This window comes from Morus notabilis, unplaced genomic scaffold (genome assembly GCF_000414095.1).
Source record: "Morus notabilis unplaced genomic scaffold, ASM41409v2 Scaffold378, whole genome shotgun sequence".
NCBI classification, from domain to species: Eukaryota; Viridiplantae; Streptophyta; class Magnoliopsida; order Rosales; family Moraceae; genus Morus; species Morus notabilis.
This window is the reverse complement of record NW_010358465.1, coordinates 130,103-152,477: the sequence shown is the minus strand read 5'-3', so window position 1 is coordinate 152,477 and position 22,375 is coordinate 130,103. Positions and strand designations below refer to the sequence as shown.

Genomic DNA, 22,375 nt, shown 5'->3' with positions numbered 1-22,375 from the left:
AAATATCCTATTACATCTCATGCTTCTAGGACACTATTCCCAACAGACAATGTTGCAACATCTTCTGTACATATCCTAGAAATAGCAGAGAAAACATATCCGATTCAGATTCTGATAATAGCAGTGATGGTGAGGATCTAACTGTTGATGTCATCCAGAAAGCTTACAAGACCATGTTCAGCCAATGGGTCAAAGTGTGCAAATTGAATAACTCCCTGCGGGAGCGAGTCGACAAGCTTGTCAAAGAGAATGAACTGTTGATAAGAGATGCTATCACTTATGAGTTTCTGGCTACTGAAAGAGAGGAGAAATTAAAAGAAACAATGGTTGAATTAGAGAACATTCAAAATGCATTGAAGATGATGAATTCCGGGACTGCCAAATTGGATCATATTCTTTCATTGGAAAAAGTAAGTGGTGATCGTCATGGCCTTGGATACACCGGTGAGGGTTCAACGTCAAAGACCGTGTTTGTTAAAGCGTCACCTGCTCCTGAGTCTCAAATTATCTCTAGTAAGAAACCTACTATCTCACCCACTCGACATAGAAGGTTTGTCCCCACATACCACTATTGCAATTTGCCTGGCCATATAAGACTGAGATGTTATAAGTATTTGAAAGCTTTGAAGAGAGGTATGCTCCTTAATCCACCGAATTTCGCAAACTCAAAGAAGACACCTAACGTGAAGATTGATGTGCAAAATAATTTTTTTAGACGCGTGTTGGTAAGGAAATCTGATTTGAAGTGTCATAGGGTTTATACTTCTTTATAAGCATGTACTAATGATTGTGGGTGTAGTAATGGTAACTGGTCTAAGTATTTGACAAGTGATAAGAGTAAGATTCAGAGAGTGTTACATTCATGGGGAGTAAGACAGAGAGAAGATTCAAAGGGAGCGAGATTCAGAGATCAATGATCTTGAAAGGTGATCTGTGAAAAAGTGTTGTACCGAGTGCTCCATTAGGTGTTGCAACATTTTCTGTGACAATAGTTTCTAGAAGATTTTGGTTTATTTTTACTTTGGCTTATTTTTATCGAAAAGGGGGAGAACAATGTATTTTTCTAATTTTTCTAGTTTTTTAATTTTTATTGTTAATAGGAACAATGTATTAGTTTTGCCAAAAAAAGGTCAAAATGGGAGATTGTTAAGACCTAAGTTGGCAATTTGTTGGTATTGGTTGAAAAAAATTCAAAAACATGTACTTTTAGCAACCGGCGTTTATGGAGAAGGTTAGAAGTGATTTTGGTTGTTTGATTGCTCTAGTTATGGAATGTTTTTGTTGGTGAAAATCAAATTTTGGAAGGAAATTTTAAAGAAAATTTGGGAGATTTGGTGCATCATGAAGATAATTATATATTTAATGAGAGAGTTATTTGAGAAAAAAATATTAGACTTTAATTGTATTTTGGATATATAAGGAATTTGATTAGAGGCTTACCTTGTATGAGTTTGGAGAAATGGATGTAGCTGTCATTTGATCATCATTACAAATAAGAGCTTTGTGATATAAAGGTGATGAGGTAGTAGAAATGGAAAGTAGAATATGATGAGAAGATGAGATATCAATCTGTGAGTTAGAATTTTCTTGAAAAGTGTTATAATACTCTTTAAAACACCACCCCAAAAAAAAAAAAAAAAAAAAAAAAAAAAAAAAAAAAAAAAAAAACTTTCAGGACTAAGTAATCACCGATTTTATTATAATAGTTCGCAACTAAACGAACAATTTAGCCCTTTTTAACTTTCTGTATACAAATGACATTGTCACTGTGAACCCAGTGAAAAACCCATTATTTTTTCGTTCGTGTCAATAAACAACTTGTTTCATTCTCTGTTGTTCATGAATATGAACTACTCGTGGTTTAATTTTGCTGTCGTACAAAAACTTGTTGCCATTGAAGCAGGAAACAAAAAATTACTACCATTGGAAATTGGTAGTAAGCATTTAAATTTTAGTTTATTATTATTATTATTGAAATAATTGGTGATATCGAACATTTTTTACTTTCCTTGGTAAAATGTTGAAGCTGTTTGCATGTATGTATTTGTTTGGTTTAGAGCTGGAGTTTTCAGAAAGAGCAGCAGTGAATCACATCAATTAGTGTTTTATTTGCATTTGCCACATTGCGGGGGAAATCCTTTGCACAAATTTTTGGTTCTTTATTGGATGTATCAACAGTCAACATTTTGTCTACAAACTAAAGAGTTTGGAAAGAGATAAATAACTGAATGCTTTTTCAAAAGGCTTAGAAATAGGAAACAACGATCACATATTTGAACATCTCAAATGTTAGTTCCAGGGTCAATTCTGGAACACTTATTACAGGTCTATCCAATAATTTGCATCTCTCTCTTTATTCTTCGTCATGGAGATTTAAGAAAATGCCAAAAAAAAAACAAATTCTACTTAGTAATATTCGCTTGTGAAAACCAAGGAAAAGCTCAGGGCTCGAAAGTCATGTTTTCAGCTTCCTTTTTAACTGAATCAAACAGGACAGAGGACAGGTATCTTTCCCCAAAGCTTGCAAAAATCACCTGCATAAACAGAGAAATAAGTTTTTTAATTATATCAGGCTAAGACAAATATTATATAGGGTTTGTCTACAGTGCTTCGCAACGATCAGACCTACACTAAACGTAACAAATACAAGTGTTGGAATATGAAATAAATATCGATAAATGTCATATTACGTCTCCAACTACTACTCATTATATGTGAGACTCGTTTTCATCATGAAGAAGTCGCCGTAGTTTTTTTTTTTTTTTTTTTTTTTTTTACAAGGCGAACCACAGGATTTTGAGAGATGAAGCTTACAACAATGAGCTTCCCAGCATTTTCTGGTCTTTTTGCTATCTTAAGTGCAGCAGTAGCAGTGGCTCCTGAAGAAATCCCTACCTGCAGCACATTAGATAGAACATTAGCTATATTTATTGTTATTATTTTTTTTTGGGTACTAAAAGAGTGGAATTCAATGTATAAGAAACAAGACACAGCTATAATATCACTATTGGGTCCTAGGAAACTTACAAGTAAACCTTCTTTCAGTGCAATTTTCTTTGCAGTTTCAATCGCTTCCTCACTTGACACCTGCAAAAGTTTCAAGATTCGATTATTTTATATCATATCTTTAAAAAAATAAAAAATCTTAACATGGCTTAGTGAAAACATCAAATGTTGGAGGTAGTTGTATAAATTTATGAAGTGGGATGGAAATTGTCATAACAATGAACAAGTAAAATTCATTCTGATATTAACAGAAACTAGTAGTTTATTGGTTTTTTATCTTTTGTTTTCTTTTAGGAGAGTTCCTTGATTTACATTATTTGATTTCATAAACATTTTAGAAAAAAGATGGAATATATAATATTAGAGGCTTACTTGAACTATTTCATCAAGGATATCTTGTTCCAAAACACCAGGGACAAATCCAGTCCCTATTCCTTGGATCTTGTGTGGACCTTGATATAAGATAAGCATCAATAAATTGATCAATTGCTTGTTGAATGCTATATATTTCAAATGCTAAATTTAATCTTAATACAAGATTGAGGGGAAATAAAAAAAAAATAAAAAAAAAGCCATTCACACTTTACAGAATGAATAACTCACCAGGCTTGCCTCCAGAAAGAACAGGACTTTCACTTGGTTCCACACCATAAAGCTAAAAGTTTCGAAGAAAAATAAATTAACAAGTTAAAAAATAAAAAATGAAAAAAAAAAAAAGAAAGAAAGAAAACTTACATAATAATATTAGTCTTTTCATACACATATTCTTCTCTAAAACAAGCCTAGAAACAATTTTTATCAAACATTTTCCGTTTTAAAGAAAATACTATATATAAGATTAGAGTGATTCTATTCACGATCTATTTTTACGGGTCCCATTGTCTCTTGAGCCCCGCAAAGTTTTTTTATAAGACTAAATAGCCGACAGGTTTTATTTGAAAGACATGGGAATTTTTGGGCGTGTCATCTCAAAGCGAGATTGTGCTTATATATGTAATTGTCTGTCCGACGATAGGTCGAAAGACAAGATCAATCATTGAAATTTCCGAATTCTTTTTGTTCCCTTGTGTTAGTTAGAGTGAAGTGAAGCACGCATGTAGGGCAGGAACGAATAAGATAACCTAGCGAGTAAACACCCCGCTATTTCAGTAATGAAAAACAGACCTTAATGTTTGGATTCATCTCTTTAAGGAACTTCCCTGCACCTGTTATAGTACCACCTGTACCAATTCCAGCAACTAGAGCATCTACTTTCCCTCCTGATCCCTTCCATATCTCTGGTCCTGTGGTTTCATAATGTACCTATACCATAACAACAACAACAAATGACCACATAAATTTTCCAAGATTCACTGAAATGTTGGTCATGTAAACAAATAGGTATATACCTTGGGGTTGGCAGGATTTTCAAACTGCTGAAGCATGTAGGCATTGGGGGTCCTAGCAAACAACTCTTCGGCCTTCTGAACGGCTCCTCTCATGCCCTTTGCGGGGTCGGTGAGGACCAACTCAGCTCCGAAAGCGCGGTGAATGATTCTTCTCTCGTGACTCATCGACGCAGGCATCGCGATTATAAGCCTGTAGCCCTTGGCCGCTGCCATGAAGGCTAATCCCACCCCAGTGTTACCACTTGTTGGCTCAACGAGGACGCTCTTTATCAAACACAGATTAACCGAGAGTTAAAAATCAAGACACAAGTACTCCTCAGCTCAAAATTATAGCAACTCCAAACACCATCACTAAATAATCAAATCAAACTACAATTTTGGGGTTGTCTCTGTTTTTTTTTTTTTTTTCCTTTCTTTCTTCTTCTGCTTAAATGCACAAAACTTTCCATCAATAATACTCATAAGTCACATCCCAGTGGTCTTTATTTGGGAGAAATTTTGTGGTAGGGTGGCAAAAAAATTTCCGGTAAACCACAATTCTAAGCCGTTAGATAACACGAGGATTACGAAAAATGTAACAATTTTACAGAAATTTATGAAAATTTGACGGTTTTAGAATTGTGCTTGCTGTTTAAAAAAAAAAAAAAAAAAAAAAAAAAAATTCTCCTTTTTCTTAACACTAAAAACTAACCTTTCCAGGTGTGATTAGGCCCTTAGCCTCTGCATCCGCAATCATACTATAACCAATCCTGAAAAGAAACTTGAATTGTTGAACTCAGCGGGTTCCAGGGATTTCCAGATAATAAACATAAAATTAAAAAAAAAAAAAAAAAATTGAACCTGTCTTTCACACTAGAGCAGGGCTCCATGGACTCTAGTTTGGCAGCAATACGTGCAACACAACCATCCACAACATTGTTGAGGTACACCAATGGGGTGTTACCAATCAACTGTAACATTATAAACCAGAATTATTTGAGTTATACACAAGTCCTTTATAGGTTTAAATAGAATAGTTTGAACAGAAATTTAAATTTTGTGAGAAAATACTGTAGTAAACCTACGAAACAAACGCATGACTAAGTAAACCATAAGAGAAAATCACAAACTTTGAAGAGAGTCACTTACTTCAGTAACGTCTTTTGCTATAAAGGACTTCTCAACTGCCATACTTTTCTCTAAGATATTTCTGCAACCAAAAGAATGTTAAGTCAACATTTGAAGATCAAATATGAAATAGTAAACTAAACTGATCTTCATTACTAATAATATAATAAACTCTCAGTTAAAAAACAAATCATTTTATTTTTCTTAACAAATTGTATTGAATAGCATCACATAAGATGACTTTTATCGGTTCAACGTCATCGTTTTGGCTCTAGAAAATCCCAAAAGAAATCAGTTGAAGAGAACCAAGAGATCATAGCCATTTTTTTAAAAGTTTTTTTTTTTTTTTAAGTACTAGTGAAATAAGAAGAATAATGCTAGAGACACTAACTCAAATTTTTATTCTTGTGTACCAATTAATTTGACATATGAGTTATCATTTTTTTATTAGTGGGTATTTAAAATATTGTCACGTCAATTAATGAAAATGATTGCGTCTACCAATAAAAAGATAACAACTCACGTACTACATTTATTAGTATACAAAAATTAAAATTTGAGTTAGTGTCTATAGCATTACTCAAATAAGAATAGATACAACTAATTACAAGTGAAACTAACAATTAAAAAGTGCAATATTGTGAAGAATCTAAAGAGAGAGCGAGAGAAAACACCTTCAGTGATTTATAAACTCTATTCTCCGCGTCACAAAATGAAAATGACAATCTGTTTGAGCAAATCAAGCTATGCACCTTCAATAGGCAAATCATATGTATATATATATATATACACAAAAATGCATGACGTCATAATTAACAATTTCTCTTTCTTTTACGTATTTTCGTTTTCAATGATGCAGTTATCTCTCAAGCATGTCTGGCCAATAATGGGTTGTATCTAACCTGGATTTATGTTTTGATTCTCATATATAGAAAAAATACATAGAATAATGGTTTTTCATGGATTATATGGTCTAAAATTTGGACTCTAATTTGACTGAATACGGATTGGAACAAAACTCAGAAAAAATTTAAACTCGAATTATAACTTTATTCAAGTTTATGTTCTTTTGTAAAATTTGAGTTTAAACTCGAGTTTGAGGCTAAACTCGAGTTCAAGTTTTTCCTTCAACTCGAGTTTAGAAACTCAAACTCAAATTAATGAACAGTATTTTTTCTATTTTTAAAAATGTCATAATTTTTTCGTTTTAATTATGATTGAGATGATTTTTTTTTCTATGCATTCACAATGAAAAGACGAATAAAACCCCACCCATATATCTTATTAAAATTTTTCATCACCATTGAATTTTTATTAAAATACTATCTAAATATAAATTTAAATTTTGACTCACCTAAACACATGATCAGATGCACAACTAAAACCAAACTTTGCAAGACAATGGGCAAAGTTAATCCCAAATCCATTTCTTTCAAATGCACCCTTGTATTATTCAATTCAATATTAAATTTTGTATTAATTATATAAAACTACAGATGGATTTAAAAAGAAACTGTCAAATTCTGAAATTTTATTCTCATCATTATATTGTATTAAAAGGAAGATTTGCACAACACGTCACCAATGATACTACATTTCGTTGATTCGAGTTTAGAATTTAAGTTTTGTTACAGTAAAAAGCTCTCAGAAACAATCACATCTAATTTTTTTGTTACAGTAAAAAGCTCTCACACAACATCACATCTCAACTCGAATTAGCAAACCGAACGGGCTCTAACTTTTTCATCTTCAATAAAAACCGACTTTGAATTCAAAATGTTCGAGGTGGAATGTCATATTCGGTTTGGCTTCAGGTGTTCACACTAAGGAAGGAGTCAGGGACGTCACCTTTCTGCGTTTATTGATATAATAATTTTTACCTATATTTTAAGGTTTCTCTTCGGTGTGTTTCTCGAAGAACTAATCTTAAAATATAAGTAGTGTGGTTTTCATGATTACTTTGATCCGTTTAGTTTATTGATTCGAATTAAAATGTAACTTTATATGAGAATTTTTTATTGTAGTAAAAAAATCCGTTTAGTTTATTGATTCGAATTAAAATGTAACTTTATATGAGAATTTTTTACTGTAGTAAAAAAATTAGATAAAACTGTTTCTGAGAGTTTTTTACTATAACAAAACTCGAATCGGTGAAATGAATGGAGCCTTCATTATTTCTCTATTAATGAGCATTATTATTTTAATTATAAAATATTAATTTAACAATTGTATTAAATTAAATAATTAATTAAAAAAATATGTAACAATGAGATTAGGGGACATTTAGAAAAGGGATTCGTGCCATGATTCGAATCATTGTTCGTAACTCGTTATAATATTTTTTCTTATAAAAAACACACGTAAAGCGAGAATGGTTCTGAATCTATGAACTAAACGTCATTTAGATAACTCGTCCGATATAATTACATATGTAATGATTTTAAATTATAATACTATTTATTTTATTTTACATATGTAATAATGAGATTAAAATACTGTGAATCTGGTGCACTCTCTCAATAGTAATGATTCTAACTCCTATGCTGATGATTGTTTTGTTTTTAAGGATATACAGATGTTCTTGGCTGCTAATGGTGGTCTTTGCCATCATATTCCTCGTTCTGGAAATACGGTGGTCCACTTGTTGACAAATTCTATATTTAACGGTGGTGTTTGGATACTGAGACTGTCCCGTTACAAATTTTAATTGATTTGGCTATTTAATTCCATTTATAGTTTCCCGTTCAAAAAATAAATAAATTTTTTATCCGTATATTTAAAAAAAAAAAACATCATCATATAAAATAAACATTATGTTACACCCTTAATTTTACATGTTTATAATCATCATAATCCAAAGAAATGGGCAAACTCAACAAAATTAGAATTTAATAAAGTTTTTATTAGTAAATCTAAGCATCTTCACCAAATAATTCGAAACAAATAAAAAGAAACAAAATATGGGGTACTAATATGATAATATCCCTTATAATAAATAAAACAACCAATTCAAGAAGAAGAAGAAAAATGTTGAAATTATTAGTCATGTAGATTTCCTTTTGCATTTCTCCTGATCAGCAAGAAATAAATATATTCGATTTTTTGAAAAAAAAACCATCTACCTCCAGTATAGATTACTCTAATTAATATGATATTAATGGTATGTGCACCTATTGATGTTGATTTTCGCCTGCGTAGATTCTTCAGGATCTACAAGAGCATATCGAATAAGAAAGGACACAAAAATGATGAATTTAAATATGTTATCTCCATTAAATTGAGATTTGAGTGAACCAATATCGTATCCACAAATATTGAAATCTAAGTGTATGTATATATTTACTTGTTATGATTATGGGTGTTCACGGATGGATTATAAGTCAATTCAGAATTCAAGGATTAGAAAAATCTCAATTTGTTAGCAATTTATGAGACCCCCAATCTAATCTAATCCAATCAGAATTCTTCAGATTCACGGATTAATTTATGTTTTCAACATTCTCATAAAACTAAATACAATATTAAACACAAACATAACATAAAATATTAAATAATTTAACAAAATTTAATTCATTACAACACAAAGTCCAACATAAAAGTAATTTAAAAAGTAGAAATTAATCCCATCACAACAAACAAACTTCAATAAGTAAAGTCCTTATCACCAACATTAATTTTAAATATATATACAATTAAAAAAACTTATATATATACGTTATTAAAAAATATATAAAAATGATGTGTATTATTGAAAAATATATAATATATATAATTTAGATTGGCGGATTATGTAAATTGAGAAACGCTTAATCCTTAATCCAATTCGTTAATGCGGAATTGAGAAAATCTCAAACCGTTACTAATCCAATATTCTTTTGATCCAATCCAATCCACTAGATTGAATTGGATTATGTGAATTGGACGGTTTGGCAGATTCAATGAACACTTCCCAGTTATGATAGTACTAAAACTACAAAAATAAATAAAAAGAAAAAGCGTACGGAAAAGAAAAATCTTTACCCCGAGGGGTGATGGGTTAGATAGAGTGGTTGTGGGCTTCTCCTTAGGTCCCGTTCATTTCACCGATTCGAATTTAAAATTTGAGTTTTGTTACAGTAAAAAGCTCTCAGAAATGGTCACATCTAATTTTTTTACTACAGTAAAAAATTCTTATATAAAGTCACATTTTAACTCAAATAAGCGAATTAAACAAATCCTTAGACTCTCACTAAGGGAGAGATTCAAAGTTCAAGCCCGTGTTCTTCCAATCTTAAAAGGTGCTTATTGATAAATAAATAAATAAAAGAAAGAGAGAGATCATTATTTCAAAAGGAAGGATCGCCCAAGTTTAAGAGGAAAAAGAAAAGGAGGTAAAAAAAATAGAGTTCTAAAAAAGCCATAAATGTTAAGGGATTTTAGCACAAATAGTCTTTTTTTAAGGGTGTTTTTCATAAATTGTCAAAGTTTTGTAAAATTATAAACATGGCTGCTTTCATTAGCTTAGTGGTCAATCATTGATTGATTGTAGACTTAACGATCAATTATTATTGACTCTAGTTTATCACTAATTAACTTGATTATTCTTTATTATTAATAATATTAATTAATAATTAATCAAAATCAATTAGTAATTAATTAATTTCAATCAACAAATTACATATTTATTATTGATAAATCATTGATAAATTAATAATGAATCGGTCAATCATGATTGACCGTTGGTCAGTCACTGATTGACTGTGGTCCATATGTCAGCTCATGTAAAAAAAAAAAAGCTGTCATTTTCGTAAAATAAAAAAAGTTCGGCCATTTATGAAAAGAGGTGGTTAAAAAAGACCAACTAACACAATTTCCCAAATGTTAATCCAAGTAAATTAATTATTAATCCAGTGAACATATTATCAATCATTTTGATTGATTCATGTATTTCTATAATAATAATAATTAATATATAAATAAATAAATAATAAATACGTAAATATTTTCGTAAATAGGATTCTGAACTCATCATTTTTTCTAAAAATTACCCTAGTACAAACAGGGCATGTTAAAACCCATCAACAAACCAAACAACAACAAAATCACAAAACATTACTGGAAAACCTTATCCTCTCTAACACCACACAACCGCATTGCTCCCACAAGAAGACTTTGGCCTTCCATTTGGTTCCCCACACCACAATGGCGACCCTTCACTTCACTCCATCGCCTTCCTTCTCTCTCACCAGACAAAGACACCCCACCAAGCTCTTCTCCGCCTCTCGGCTGAACCTCCGGCGACGCCGGTCCCTGACCGTCCGATCATACAAAGTGGTGATTGAACACGAGGGTCAATCCACAGAGCTTGAGGTTGACCCTGATGAGACCATATTGTCCAAGGCACTGGACTCTGGCCTTTCTGTTCCTCATGACTGCAAGCTTGGCGTGTGCATGACTTGCCCGGCTAAGCTCTTGAGCGGCTCGGTTGATCAGAGCGACGGCATGCTCAGCGATGACGTGGTGGAGCGCGGATACGCACTGTTGTGCGCAGCCTATCCGCAGTCAGATTGCGAGATTAGGACCATCCCGGAGGATGAGCTGCTTTCATTGCAGTTAGCAACGGCTAACGACTAAGTTTTTGGTTTTTGGTTTTTGGTAATTGGGGTTGTGTTTTTTGTTAAGTGGAGTTAGTCTTGCTTCATTGGCTATAACTAGTATGGCTTGGTGCTGATATGTTCGGAATTTGTGTAATCATGTTGTTTGAAAGATTGTCGACAGAGATCATAAGCAGATGACCTAGAAGTTTTATGCATTCCGTGCCAAAGTTTCTTTCACGAATGTTAATTGTCACACAGAATAATTTGTCAATAATTGATTTCCATTGAACACAATAATTGATTTGCATTGAACACATAACATATTTCAAATGCAAAGAAGAAACTAGATTACACAAAATAATTAGTGTTATAAGAGATCTAACAGGCTGGTTTTATTCACTTAATTGTGGAACAAAGCTAGATGATCTTCTGACAAACATCCACCCGCTATAATGAGAACAGTAGTTCTTTTTAGGGTACTTCATATTCAGAGGAAAACATCTTTTCAGGCCATATATCGGGGACCCGATTTCTTCTGTCTTCGTTGCTTAATCTTCACCTTCATGTTGATTCCATTATCAATGATGGACTGAAGCACAACCTGAAGCTTGCCCTCCAATCTTTCCCCTTTTCTTGGTGTGTAGACCACATCATGAATGTCATCAGCCAAGGCTCTCTGAGCCAGAACCGAGCCCACAGCCTCACAAGCTGCTAAATTTCTAGTCGAAGCCAGGTCAAACTTCATGTCCTTTGAGATCGAATGCGCCACAGCCACAACCTTGCTCGTTACTCGGTGAACAATGCAGGCACGGACAGAAGCTTTTGATATGTAAATGTCCAAGCAGAATGGTTCATGGTAAGGACCAGTAAGCTGATTAAAAGTGGGAGTCCTCAGCTTCTTCTTCCCAACAGAAGAACTGTCCGTTTTGCCTAATGGAGACATCAAACCACATTTTTCATTCGCGACTTTAGGGAGTTTTTCACCTGTGGAGGCTGCAGTAACAGAGGGGCTGTCCCTTTTTGCTTCATTTGAATCATTCTGCTTCCTCTTGCTTTCCTCAGGATCATTCTTTTTTTGGGAAGGTTTCTTCCTGCGATGAAAGTCGAAGCTGTACTCTTCATACTCCTTGGAATCGCGGTCAATCTTGTAGAAAAGGTTGCCATGAATTCTCATATTATCAATGTCATCAAAATCCGGGTCTCCCTTACCCAGTTGAGAACCATTATTATCGACTGAATCAGCAATCTCTTTCTTCAACAAAGAACTCGTTTCTTCGCGCCACGCTTGAGCCAAACCGGATGAAAGTTGCCAAGCATCATTGTCCACCAACTCAATATCATAACCACTCAAATGAGAAGGTTTAGCATCAGGGAACAGTGGAGAAAGATGAAGGTTACTAGAATAATTAGTAACAGAATCATTTTCCTTATCGAAAACTGATGACGGAATGGCTTTCGAGCAAAAACCGCAATAACTTGACTGGAAATGGGGTTTCACTTTCAATGCAAAACTGATCCCTCTCCTTAAGAACATCATTAAGACAGAGTGATCACACCACCAAAATAAGCAAGTAAACTGGAGAAGAATTAGATCAAGTTTCAATAATGCTAAACTGTTTCAGTTTGAGAAAGAACTTCTCTTGGCCAAATCGTCAAACATTTTGTATGCAAAATTCACTTTCTGTCACTTCTCATGTTCAAGCTTACACAAATTTAAGTTCAAAGTCGCTAACAATAATACCTTCTGGATTACTTCGTTATACCTATTTCCCAACTCTGTGGAAGTCTTTTGAAACCCAACTTCACTCGAGTAAAAATGCGAATACGTGCCTTTTAGAGAGAGAGGGGGAGAGAGAGAGAGAGAGAGCCCTTTTCGCCAACCAACGCTAGAAGACGATATTAAGACGCTCCACCGCTTACTTGTCGTTTTGTTTCATTGTCGTATGTCCACCTCGTTCGTTATTGTTGAAATATTGGGTTTATTGTAATTTATGATTACGATTCTTTCCTTTTAGGGAGTCTTTGGGCCTGTTTGTTTGCGTTTTTATTTTCGTTTTTCACGGTTTTCAAAGCAAAAAAATGAAAACGGATGTTAAAAACGTGTTTGGTGCAATTTTTTTTAAAAAACAAAACCAAAAACGTTTTTGTCTTTTTGTGGAAATCAGAAAACGAAAAAAAGGTGTTTTCATTTTCTCATTTTCGTTTTCTATTTTTTGAAAAACAGATTTCACTTTTTTTTTTTTTTTCATTTTCTTCCCTCTTTTCTGAAACCGTTTTTGTATTATATATGTTTATTTAATATATTTATTTAATATATTATTATTTAATATATTATTACATGTTTTCAAAAATTAAACCACCAAACGCAGTTTCAGTTTTTTTTTAAACTGAAATCAATCTCTAAATAAAACTACCAAACGCATTTTTAGAAATAATTCAAAAATGAAACTAAAAACGTTTTCATTTTCATTTTCGTACAGAAAATAAAAACGTTTTGGAATCAATTCCAAACGCACCCTTTAAGGTGCAATCTCATTTTTACTCTATCGGTAGAGTACAAATTTTGACTGTTAAATTAATTTTTTAACGGTTAAATTTACAATAAGAATAATTTTATGTAGTACACTTTAAATTTTTAATACAGATTTATACAGATCTAATTATTAAAAAATTAATTTAACAGTTAAAAATATAGTGATCCATTGATGGAACAAAAATGGAGCTTGCATCCTACAATTTGCCTTGCTTTTATAATGTGGCCTAGTTATAGAAAAATATACAGCTCCTAGACAGCCTATATTGATTTATGTATTTAAGGACTCACCCTATTTATACTCAAAAATTCATTATAAATTATAAGTGAATAAATGAATGAATAAGTGAGTATAATTCTGATTTGTGACGTAGACGAATTGTGTAATTTTGTATTCTTCTCTTTTATCTTTTGTTTTCTTTGTATTTTTATTTTCAAGTGTTATGTGGTCAAAGTATGTTATGTTTCATTCTAGGACTCCTCCTAAACACAATACTCTAATTAATATTTTTGCAGGAGAAAGAGAGAAATAGGCCAAGATTTGAGATAAATTAAAATTAATAGGCCAATAGTTTACATAAGTTAATAAATAGATAAAATTACTGTTTTCGTCCATAACTTATCTGGTTATGAACCATAACTTGACAAGTTATTGTCCATAAATCACGGTTTTTGTCCATAATTTGTCTGGCTATAAACCATAACTTGACAAGTTTGTCCATAACTTATCTAGTTATGAACCATAACTTGACAAGTTATGGTCTATTAATTTCTATAACTAAAAGTTAGCCTATATACTTCCTTATGCTTTTCATATTGGCATATTTTTTATTATTTACGTAATTTTTTTTAATCAAAGCACTTTAAGTCTATCTTTTTCTTTATAAAGTTCAATCATCTCCTGCTCATTTCAATTTATCCATCATGGAGGCAGACGAATTTTCAAATCGTAATATGTACTCCTTAGAGAAGATAGATAGCATACGATTGTTAATCAATCAATAGCTTGATGGCAACTTTTTTTTTCCTTTTTTAGAAGAACCCTAAATCTTTTTCAAGTATATAATATATACCTACACAGATATTTCATACTTATCAGTCTTTAAATCTGTATTAAATCTTGTCAAAAATTAAATCAGAGCGACAGATTATTAGGTACGTCATAACTTACGTCTCAAAGAAATTGAGAGAAAAATACAGACAATTCTCAGAGAGAATTTTTACACAAGTATTTTTGGTCTTAAAACGTTTATTCATCGACTGATTGATTCCTTAATACATCACCTATTTATAATAGGAATACAAGGCTAAACTAGGAAATACAACATAAACATAATCATAACAAGAAAATTAAACAATACTAAAGATGACAATCAAGTCGGCTGGGATCCGGTTGAGTTGTTGTATATAATGAGTGAGTGAGGGTGAGTTAGAATCCATGTGTGAGTTAGGACTGAGTTGTAGGCTGGGATCTGGTTGAGTTGTTGTATATGAAGGGTTGAGTTGTTGTATATGAAGGGTGAGTTAGAATCCATATGTGAGTTGGGACTGAGTTGTTGGCTGGGATCCGGTTGAGTTGTTGTATATGATGGGCGAGTGATGGATGAGTTGGAATCCATATGTGAGTTGGGACTGAATTGTTAGGTAGGACCTTTGCTGCATTACATATTAAAAATGTAATACAGATTCGAATACAGATTCGAACACCGACGTTTCTAAAAACAGAGCAAACAACATAGGGGCTCAGAAAAAGCAACTCAAGTTATAATTTTATTTAAATTTAAACTTGAGTTTGGGATTAAAACTCAAGTTTAAGTTTTCTCTTCAACTCGAATTCAGAAACTCGAACTCAAATTAATAAATAATATTTTTTCTATTCTTAAAAATGTTATAATTTTTTCATTTTAATTCTGATTGAGATGATTTTTTTTCTATGCGTTGACATCGAAAAGACGAATAAAACCCCACCCATATACCCTATTAAAATTTTTCATCAACATTGAGTTTTTATTAAAATACTATCTAAATACAAATTCAAGTTTTGACTCACTTAAACACAAACTCAAAAAGATTCTTATCTCAAACCATAACTTAAATGTACACAACAAAACACAAACTCAAGTTATAATTTTAACTCAAACTCAACTCAAAATCTACACTCAAGTCACCTAATTCAAAAAGCGCAAAAGAACAGCCCATGAAATTCCATATATCAATGTGAAGAAGGAAAACGACACGCAAAAAAAGAGTGGGCCATTTGGTAAAGAAGGAAAACGATAAGAATTGCCCATTTGGTAAAGAAGGAAAACGACACACTAGGAAAAAAATGGAGATGCGGGGTATCGATCCCCGTACCTCTCGCATGCTAAGCGAGCGCTCTACCATCTGAGCTACATCCCCACACGTTAGCCAAATTTATTTATTTTAACATTATCAAAACAGTTATTCTTCAAACAGCATCTACAATTATTTGAATCTGACATTCGACAAATATTTGTCGTTCCCTCAATTTTGGCAAAACTTTTGCCCTGAAGCTACTTCTTCTTCTTCTTCTTCCAGTTTTTGTCGTTTGGTTCATTTCTTGTCGTTTCCTTTAATTTAGCTCTAAGACGTTGCTCATCTAACAGACAACTCAAGAATCATAACACACACACACAGAGCTCAAGTTTCGATGAACATAAGTTTACACTTGGCGGACTTCTGGCATCCAATAACAAAAATTTAATCATTCATTTTATAATAGGATAATAATCAAAACTTAATAGAGTATATACTTCCCTTTGATCTTTACCTACTGTTCAGTACTTGTCTTTAATTTTCTTGTTCGTTTTATTTATGCCTTGTTTTGTTCACTCTAGTAGTATAACCAATCTGCATAAAGTAAAACTATCTGGACTGGAATCTTAAAGTACAGATCTTCTATTTGCACATTACGCCATAAAATTAATTTTGCAACATGAAAATAGATTGTTTCCCGGATGTCTTGACAATTATTGTCGATGGTGGATTATAATCAACAAGGAATTACTAACTTTCTGAGAATGTTTGCACTAATCACTCACGTATTAACTAAGAATTAACGGTGTTGAATAAGTAAATGAGACAAGAGTTTATAGTGGTTCGGCTAAAATTCTTTACCTAATCCACTTGTGCATACACTAATATGTTGTAGATTACAAGCTCTCTAGAGTAGTATTTTTGTGTGTCTAAAAAACTTAATGAACTTTTATGGATCTATTTATAAGCCTTATACATGTGAGAAACCCCCTGCACTTCCCGAGAAAATCAACATCTATCCCTTAATTTGGGGATTTGGTAGCTGAATTTTCCTGATTGTTGCTTCCCGGTCAGGTTAACCACTCTTTACCCAATGTCTGATTTCCCGACTCCAACAGTGGCAGTAGGTGATGCAGCGTATCTTCCCCAGGACTGACAGCGGATTTGACCGGGCTGATGTCTCGAGGTCCTCACCACATGGGCTGGGCCCTCGACACGCGTCAGTGCACGTGACTTCTCGATGTCTAAAGGGCACTCTGGACACACTGGTTCTCTCAACGTCAGCGACCAGTCCTTAACGGGGAATTCTCGACGCTTGTCACCCAAAGAAACGGTCGATCCCTAGACCGTGGCGTAACAATTATCATGTTTGCAAAATCAATGAACGGAGAGTAACCGGCTTATTGTTAAGGATTAGACGCTCTAATTTTTCACAGAGTAATAATTTCGCAGAAAAGCAAACAATCATGAAACGGGATATAGATCATAGAGGCTATGACAATCCGGCTTCTGCATTAGGACAAACTACTCTGCAACAATTGATGGATATATTTAAAAATATTTAGTTGCTTAATAGGAAAAAAAAAAAAAAAAAAAAACACTTAGAAACAAGGTCCGTTTGGTCTTTTACTTTGCATAGTCATCATTCTGTTCAAACTCAAAGGAAACTCAGGGGACCAAAAATAAATAAATGAAGGAAATAACAATTAACCACAACTTGACAACAGAGCACTGGATCTTATATCATGTAAAGGAGTCGCTTTAGTTTCTCCTACGACCCAATAAAATCACCATTAGTTTATATGGGCAGAGCATAAACTTTCATATCCTACAAATTTTTTTTTTTTGGCTAATAAGAACACATTCGACAATCATTTCAACGAGTATCGCATTCTACAAAAGCATCACAAGTTTTCAACAACAATTTAAAATTAACGGGGATTTATCCTCATAGACATAAAAATAAACTCCACTTATAGGGCCCACATGAGTCTCGTTATGTGAGGTCCACCTCTTTATGTCTAAAATAAGGATCTATTTAGGAGAGCTTCTTAAAAGTTACTTTTGACTTTCTAAGTCTAAAAGTTTCTTTTAAAAGTGTTTGAATGATTTGTCGGAAGTGTTTTGACATTGTAGCTCCTAAATCCCCACGAGACACAAAGGATTTTCCCAAAATAAAACTAGAACTATAATATAATTTAATAGTGGTTTAAAAACACCTTACTCATACTACTAGTACTATTAATACTAAAGTTCCGTTTGTTTCACTTGTTCGAGTTGAAAAGTGAATTAATGTATAAGAAAACGTCGTAGCAAAAAAATTGAATTTAAATTTTTATGAGATAAATCTTTATAGTAAAAAATTTAAATTGTGATTCGAACAGTGAAAAAACCTAGGGTCCGTTCACTTCGCTGATTCGAGTTTGTAATTCGAGTTGAGATGTGATTTTATGTGAGAACTTTTTACTGTAGCAAAAAAGTTAGATGTGATTGTTTGTGAGAGCTTTTTACTGTAGCAAAACTCGAATTCTAAACTCGAATTGGTGAAGTGAACGGGGCTCTAGTATTGCTCAACGACTCGGTCTTTGGACACATGCCCCTAGAATACCAAACAAAGGGGAGAAGGTCCCCTTGATTCACTAATGTTGGCGGTCCTGAAAGGCCTTCCTCCGATCTTCGATCATTTCCCAGGGGCGAGAGTGTCATGGCGTCCCACCTCTTAAAACGTTCGAAGTACATCCTTCACAAATTCTCGTCTTTGATGCAAGTAAATACACTTATTTTAAGATTTATTAGTTTTGATTTTTGGACACGATGTACCGAAAACAAGCAAAATTGGAAACGATCATTCAAAATACAGTCAAAGAAGAACTTTGCCACGCATCACTTTGAACAATGCTGTCATCCAAATTCTTATAAATCTGCATAAATGCAGTGCACATAAGAAAGGGAACCAAGAAAACCTTGAGCCAACTCCTAAATATATATAAGAGAGTCCTCATATACGGTGCGACGTTCGGATATTTTCACCAGAATTTCTTATCTTACATAGATCCTGATAAAAAAGCACAGTTTTAGAGGGAAAAAAAAAACAAAATTGAGAGAAGTTTAAGTAACATGGTTTCAAAATAGAAAATTGCCATATCTAAACCTAAAGACAGATTAGCAATGAAGGTATCAATCGGCACCGCACCGCTGTAACCAACAATAAAAATACATTAGTGACAAAAAAAAAATAGTGACACTGATACTTGTCAAGGTAGATTTCCCTACCTGTCATGGCTTTCCATACCAACAAACCAGGCTGCCTTTTTAGCCCTTCTCTCTGCTTTAGGGTAACAAAACTGTCCCATGCCACACGGGCAGAAAAATGAAATGGCAACTAGACTAGTTAGTAATTTCGTACTTCTGTCGTTGGGGAGCGGAAATGGCACTTTACAGCAAGAAGAAAGAACAACGAAATTCGAATTTGCGCGCGAGCCGAGTGACGTAGGTGCACAAGAGTACTTCGCGCCACAACCATCTCTTTTTTATAGGTTCTATGGACCGATGCCTGCTGCTTCATCTGGCAGCAAAGAATCATAGATATGCCGGTCATTAGAAGGAAGAACCAACATAAAAAGATTCCTCGCGTATCATCTGTAGCAAAACTATGAACGGGAGCTAGCAATCCGGACCGTATTGATAAGGCTCCTGAGACACAGCATGGAAGAGGAACAATATTCAGAAGGGAGGTACAAGAATGACGAAGGGGTAGAATTAGAGCCGGCAATTTCAGACATGGCACGATAAAATAATACGAAAATGACATGAGATTAATAAATTTAGACTACACGATTATTAATTGGGTCGTTAATGGGCCGACACGAATAACACGAAAATAAATAGGCTAGTTTTGTGCCAGCCCGTTTAACACGTCTAAGCCCGTTTAATTAAATAGTCAATTAATATTAGTTTTGAATACAATATAAAATTCTACTATTTTTGTTACTTAGGTTATAAACGGGTCATAAACGTATTTTTTTCGTGCCGGCCCGTCACGGCCCGCTAATATCATGGGTGAGAGAAGACAAGTGACTCCAAATCATCAGGATGGAATGGATCTTCATTTGAAAAAATGGGATACTTCTTTACAAGCGATTTGTAGAGGTCCTTGAGATTGGCTGCTGAATACTGTGAACCACAAAAGAGGTCAGTAAAAAAAATTAAGTCGACGCATATAAATGTAATCAGCAAAGATATAGATTATAAAAAGAGATATTTTTCCTTTAAAAAGAAAAAAGAAAAAAGAAAAAGACAATCATATGATCGTTAAATATAAAGGAGTCACAAGTACTAATCTGTCAATAAAGTTTGGAGTATATGAATCAGAGCAAAATATTGTTTTTCACCATATTTAATTCTTTGGATAAGAGAGCTTGAGCTTTCAATTTCCTGACCATTTCACTCAACATGCAGGCGTAATTAAGAGCAAGGTTTTAAAAGGCGGAATCGGGCTCGAGACGTTCTGCTTTTATGAGGTGAGGCGTAAGCCTTAAGGCGCTTTGAGGCGCAAGCCTCAAAAATGCCTATAAAAAATTCAGGAAAAAAAATAATACTAACAAAAACTAAATCTATACTTAAAAATCATTAAAAATAAGAAATTTAACCTTCTATTTCACTACTAGAAGCGTAAAAACGACTAAATAATTATCAAATCCTAATATCATAATGCACTTTCAAAAGCCTAATCTCCCAACTCACCAACCATCATCACTACTAAGAGGAGAAGAAGAGTGTTTGCCCATGCGAGGAAGAAGAAGAAGGAGGAGAGACGGCTGTGCAAGTGGCTAGCTACTTCTTTCCTCGGTACTTTGGGCTTTTTAAAACTTTTGGGCCAGCATGTTAAAATAACCCACCATAAGACCCTTTGCAGAGAGGCGGACGCCTCACTAATCGCCTGAAGTGCCACTCAAAGGCGTGCGCCTCAGCGCCTCTAGTGGTTGAGGCGCACGCCTCAACACCTACCCTGTAAGGTGTAGGAGTTGAGGCGCACGCCTCAACACCTACCCTGTAAGGTGTAGGAGTTGAGGCGCTTTTCCAGTGCCACGGGCGCTTTTTAAAACCATGTTTAAGAGAACCAACAAACAAGACTAATTCAGAAGATAAACATCATTCACCTTCTCCTTGTCCTTGCAGTTTAAATGATACATTTTATCTTTTGTTCTATAAAACTCGGAAGCAGCAACACGTACTCCGATCTCAACCTAAAACAAAAATTAGGGCTGTACATAAACTCGAACAACCCGCAAACTCAACCCACCCCATCTCAACTCAATCCGAAAAAGGCAACTCGCATCATTATTTTTTAATTTTCGGCCCACTAAATATCTGGTCTAAAATGTTTGAGACGGTTTGTAGGTTGGGCCTATAACAACCCGCATACCCCAACCCAGCCCGCACAAACATGTCCTGTAATCAGTCGGAATTATCACCTTCAAGTGCCTCCCTCAGATTGCTTAAAGCACTCCCCTCAACATTTGAACCTACATTGTCCATGCTAGCATGAAGTTGTTCAACTATATGCTCGTCAAAAGTAGCCTGATAGGGAAACGGAAATAAATATCTTTTAGAGTGCACTCTTACACTTAATTAATATCTTTTTTAATCAAATAATCTCTATAAAATTAAAGATAAAAATCCAGATTCAATACTCACGTACTTTTAGCAATTTTCTCTTATATATATATATATATATATATATATAGAACAAATATAAAGTCCAAAACTCGATCCAAGTATAACTCAAGAAGTATAAATAAAAGAAGTAACAAACAATGCCAATCAAATTGGGGAAAGAAGAGACTTGGGCGAAAGAGATAATCTACAACAGCACAGGGAGTAAAGTCAATTAACACGACATAAAAACCCAAAAAAGAAGAGACTTGGGCGAAAGAGATAATCTACAACAGCACAGGGAGTAAAGTCAATTAACACGAAAAAAAAACCCAAAAAAAAAAAAAAATAAAAAAAAAAAAAAATGGCCACTCACCCTATTGATGTGTCCAACAACATCTCGGTAATTTACTAGAACAGAATAACCAAGTGTTGAAATTCAACATTCTAACCAGGAAGACCGGGTATCCGTGAGAGGTCGGGATCAGGGTAACCAAGATGGATTTAATCTTTCTCTCTCTCTCTCTTGTTCCTTATTTTTTAGAGATCCCTCTTCTTCCTTCGTTATTCTTCCTTCATTCTGATGTGAGGTTGATGTTGTATATGATTTTATTCTCATTTTGGCAATGAGATCTGGGTATCGAAAACATTGTATGATTTATTGTTGAATCTTTTAGAAGATCCTTGATTTTGTGTTTGTTGCTTATTATTTTTTTCAATTTATTTATTGTTTGCCACTGTGATGATAAAGAGAATTCAAGAGCCCCGACAATTTCTCGTGATTGTCCGTGTGACTGAGGTTAACGAGCTTTATAAATCAAAATTCCTTAATT

At 33.8% G+C, this 22,375-nt stretch overlaps 3 protein-coding genes and 1 non-coding gene across 7 annotated transcripts; 1 reads left to right on the top strand and 3 right to left on the bottom strand.

Moving 5' to 3' along the window:
* Positions 1-2,423: 2,423 nt before the first annotated feature.
* On the bottom strand, positions 2,424-5,564 carry LOC21387966 (cysteine synthase). 4 transcript variants are annotated; one of them, XM_024162021.1, is made up of 11 exons: positions 5,523-5,564; positions 5,235-5,344; positions 5,086-5,143; positions 4,395-4,658; positions 4,258-4,308; positions 4,171-4,200; positions 3,610-3,661; positions 3,379-3,458; positions 3,028-3,087; positions 2,815-2,895; positions 2,424-2,534 (listed from the first exon to the last, which is right to left on the bottom strand). In XM_024162021.1, the coding sequence occupies exons 1-11, from the start codon at positions 5,562-5,564 to the stop codon at positions 2,442-2,444; spliced, it is 921 nt and encodes a 306-aa protein (XP_024017789.1). In that variant the 3' UTR covers positions 2,424-2,441. The 4 variants fall into 4 exon arrangements, with proteins under 4 accessions (XP_024017789.1, XP_024017788.1, XP_010090922.1 ...); XM_024162020.1 differs by having other exon boundaries at positions 2,815-2,921; positions 3,024-3,087; positions 4,171-4,308; XM_010092620.2 differs by having other exon boundaries at positions 4,171-4,308.
* A 4,995-nt stretch (positions 5,565-10,559) lies between these two features.
* Positions 10,560-11,292, top strand: LOC21387965 (ferredoxin). The gene has a single exon (XM_010092619.2). It carries the CDS (start codon positions 10,683-10,685, stop codon positions 11,112-11,114), a length of 432 nt encoding a protein of 143 aa, XP_010090921.1. The 5' UTR covers positions 10,560-10,682; the 3' UTR covers positions 11,115-11,292.
* Positions 11,293-11,468: 176 nt separating this feature from the next.
* LOC21387964 lies at positions 11,469-12,828 on the bottom strand. The gene has a single exon (XM_010092618.2). The coding sequence runs from the start codon at positions 12,612-12,614 to the stop codon at positions 11,583-11,585; it is 1,032 nt and encodes a 343-aa protein (XP_010090920.1). The 5' UTR covers positions 12,615-12,828; the 3' UTR covers positions 11,469-11,582.
* A 3,109-nt stretch (positions 12,829-15,937) lies between these two features.
* Positions 15,938-16,010, bottom strand: TRNAA-AGC. The gene has a single exon. It is a non-coding gene; the product is annotated as a tRNA-Ala (tRNA).
* Between the last annotated feature and the right edge of the window lie 6,365 nt (positions 16,011-22,375).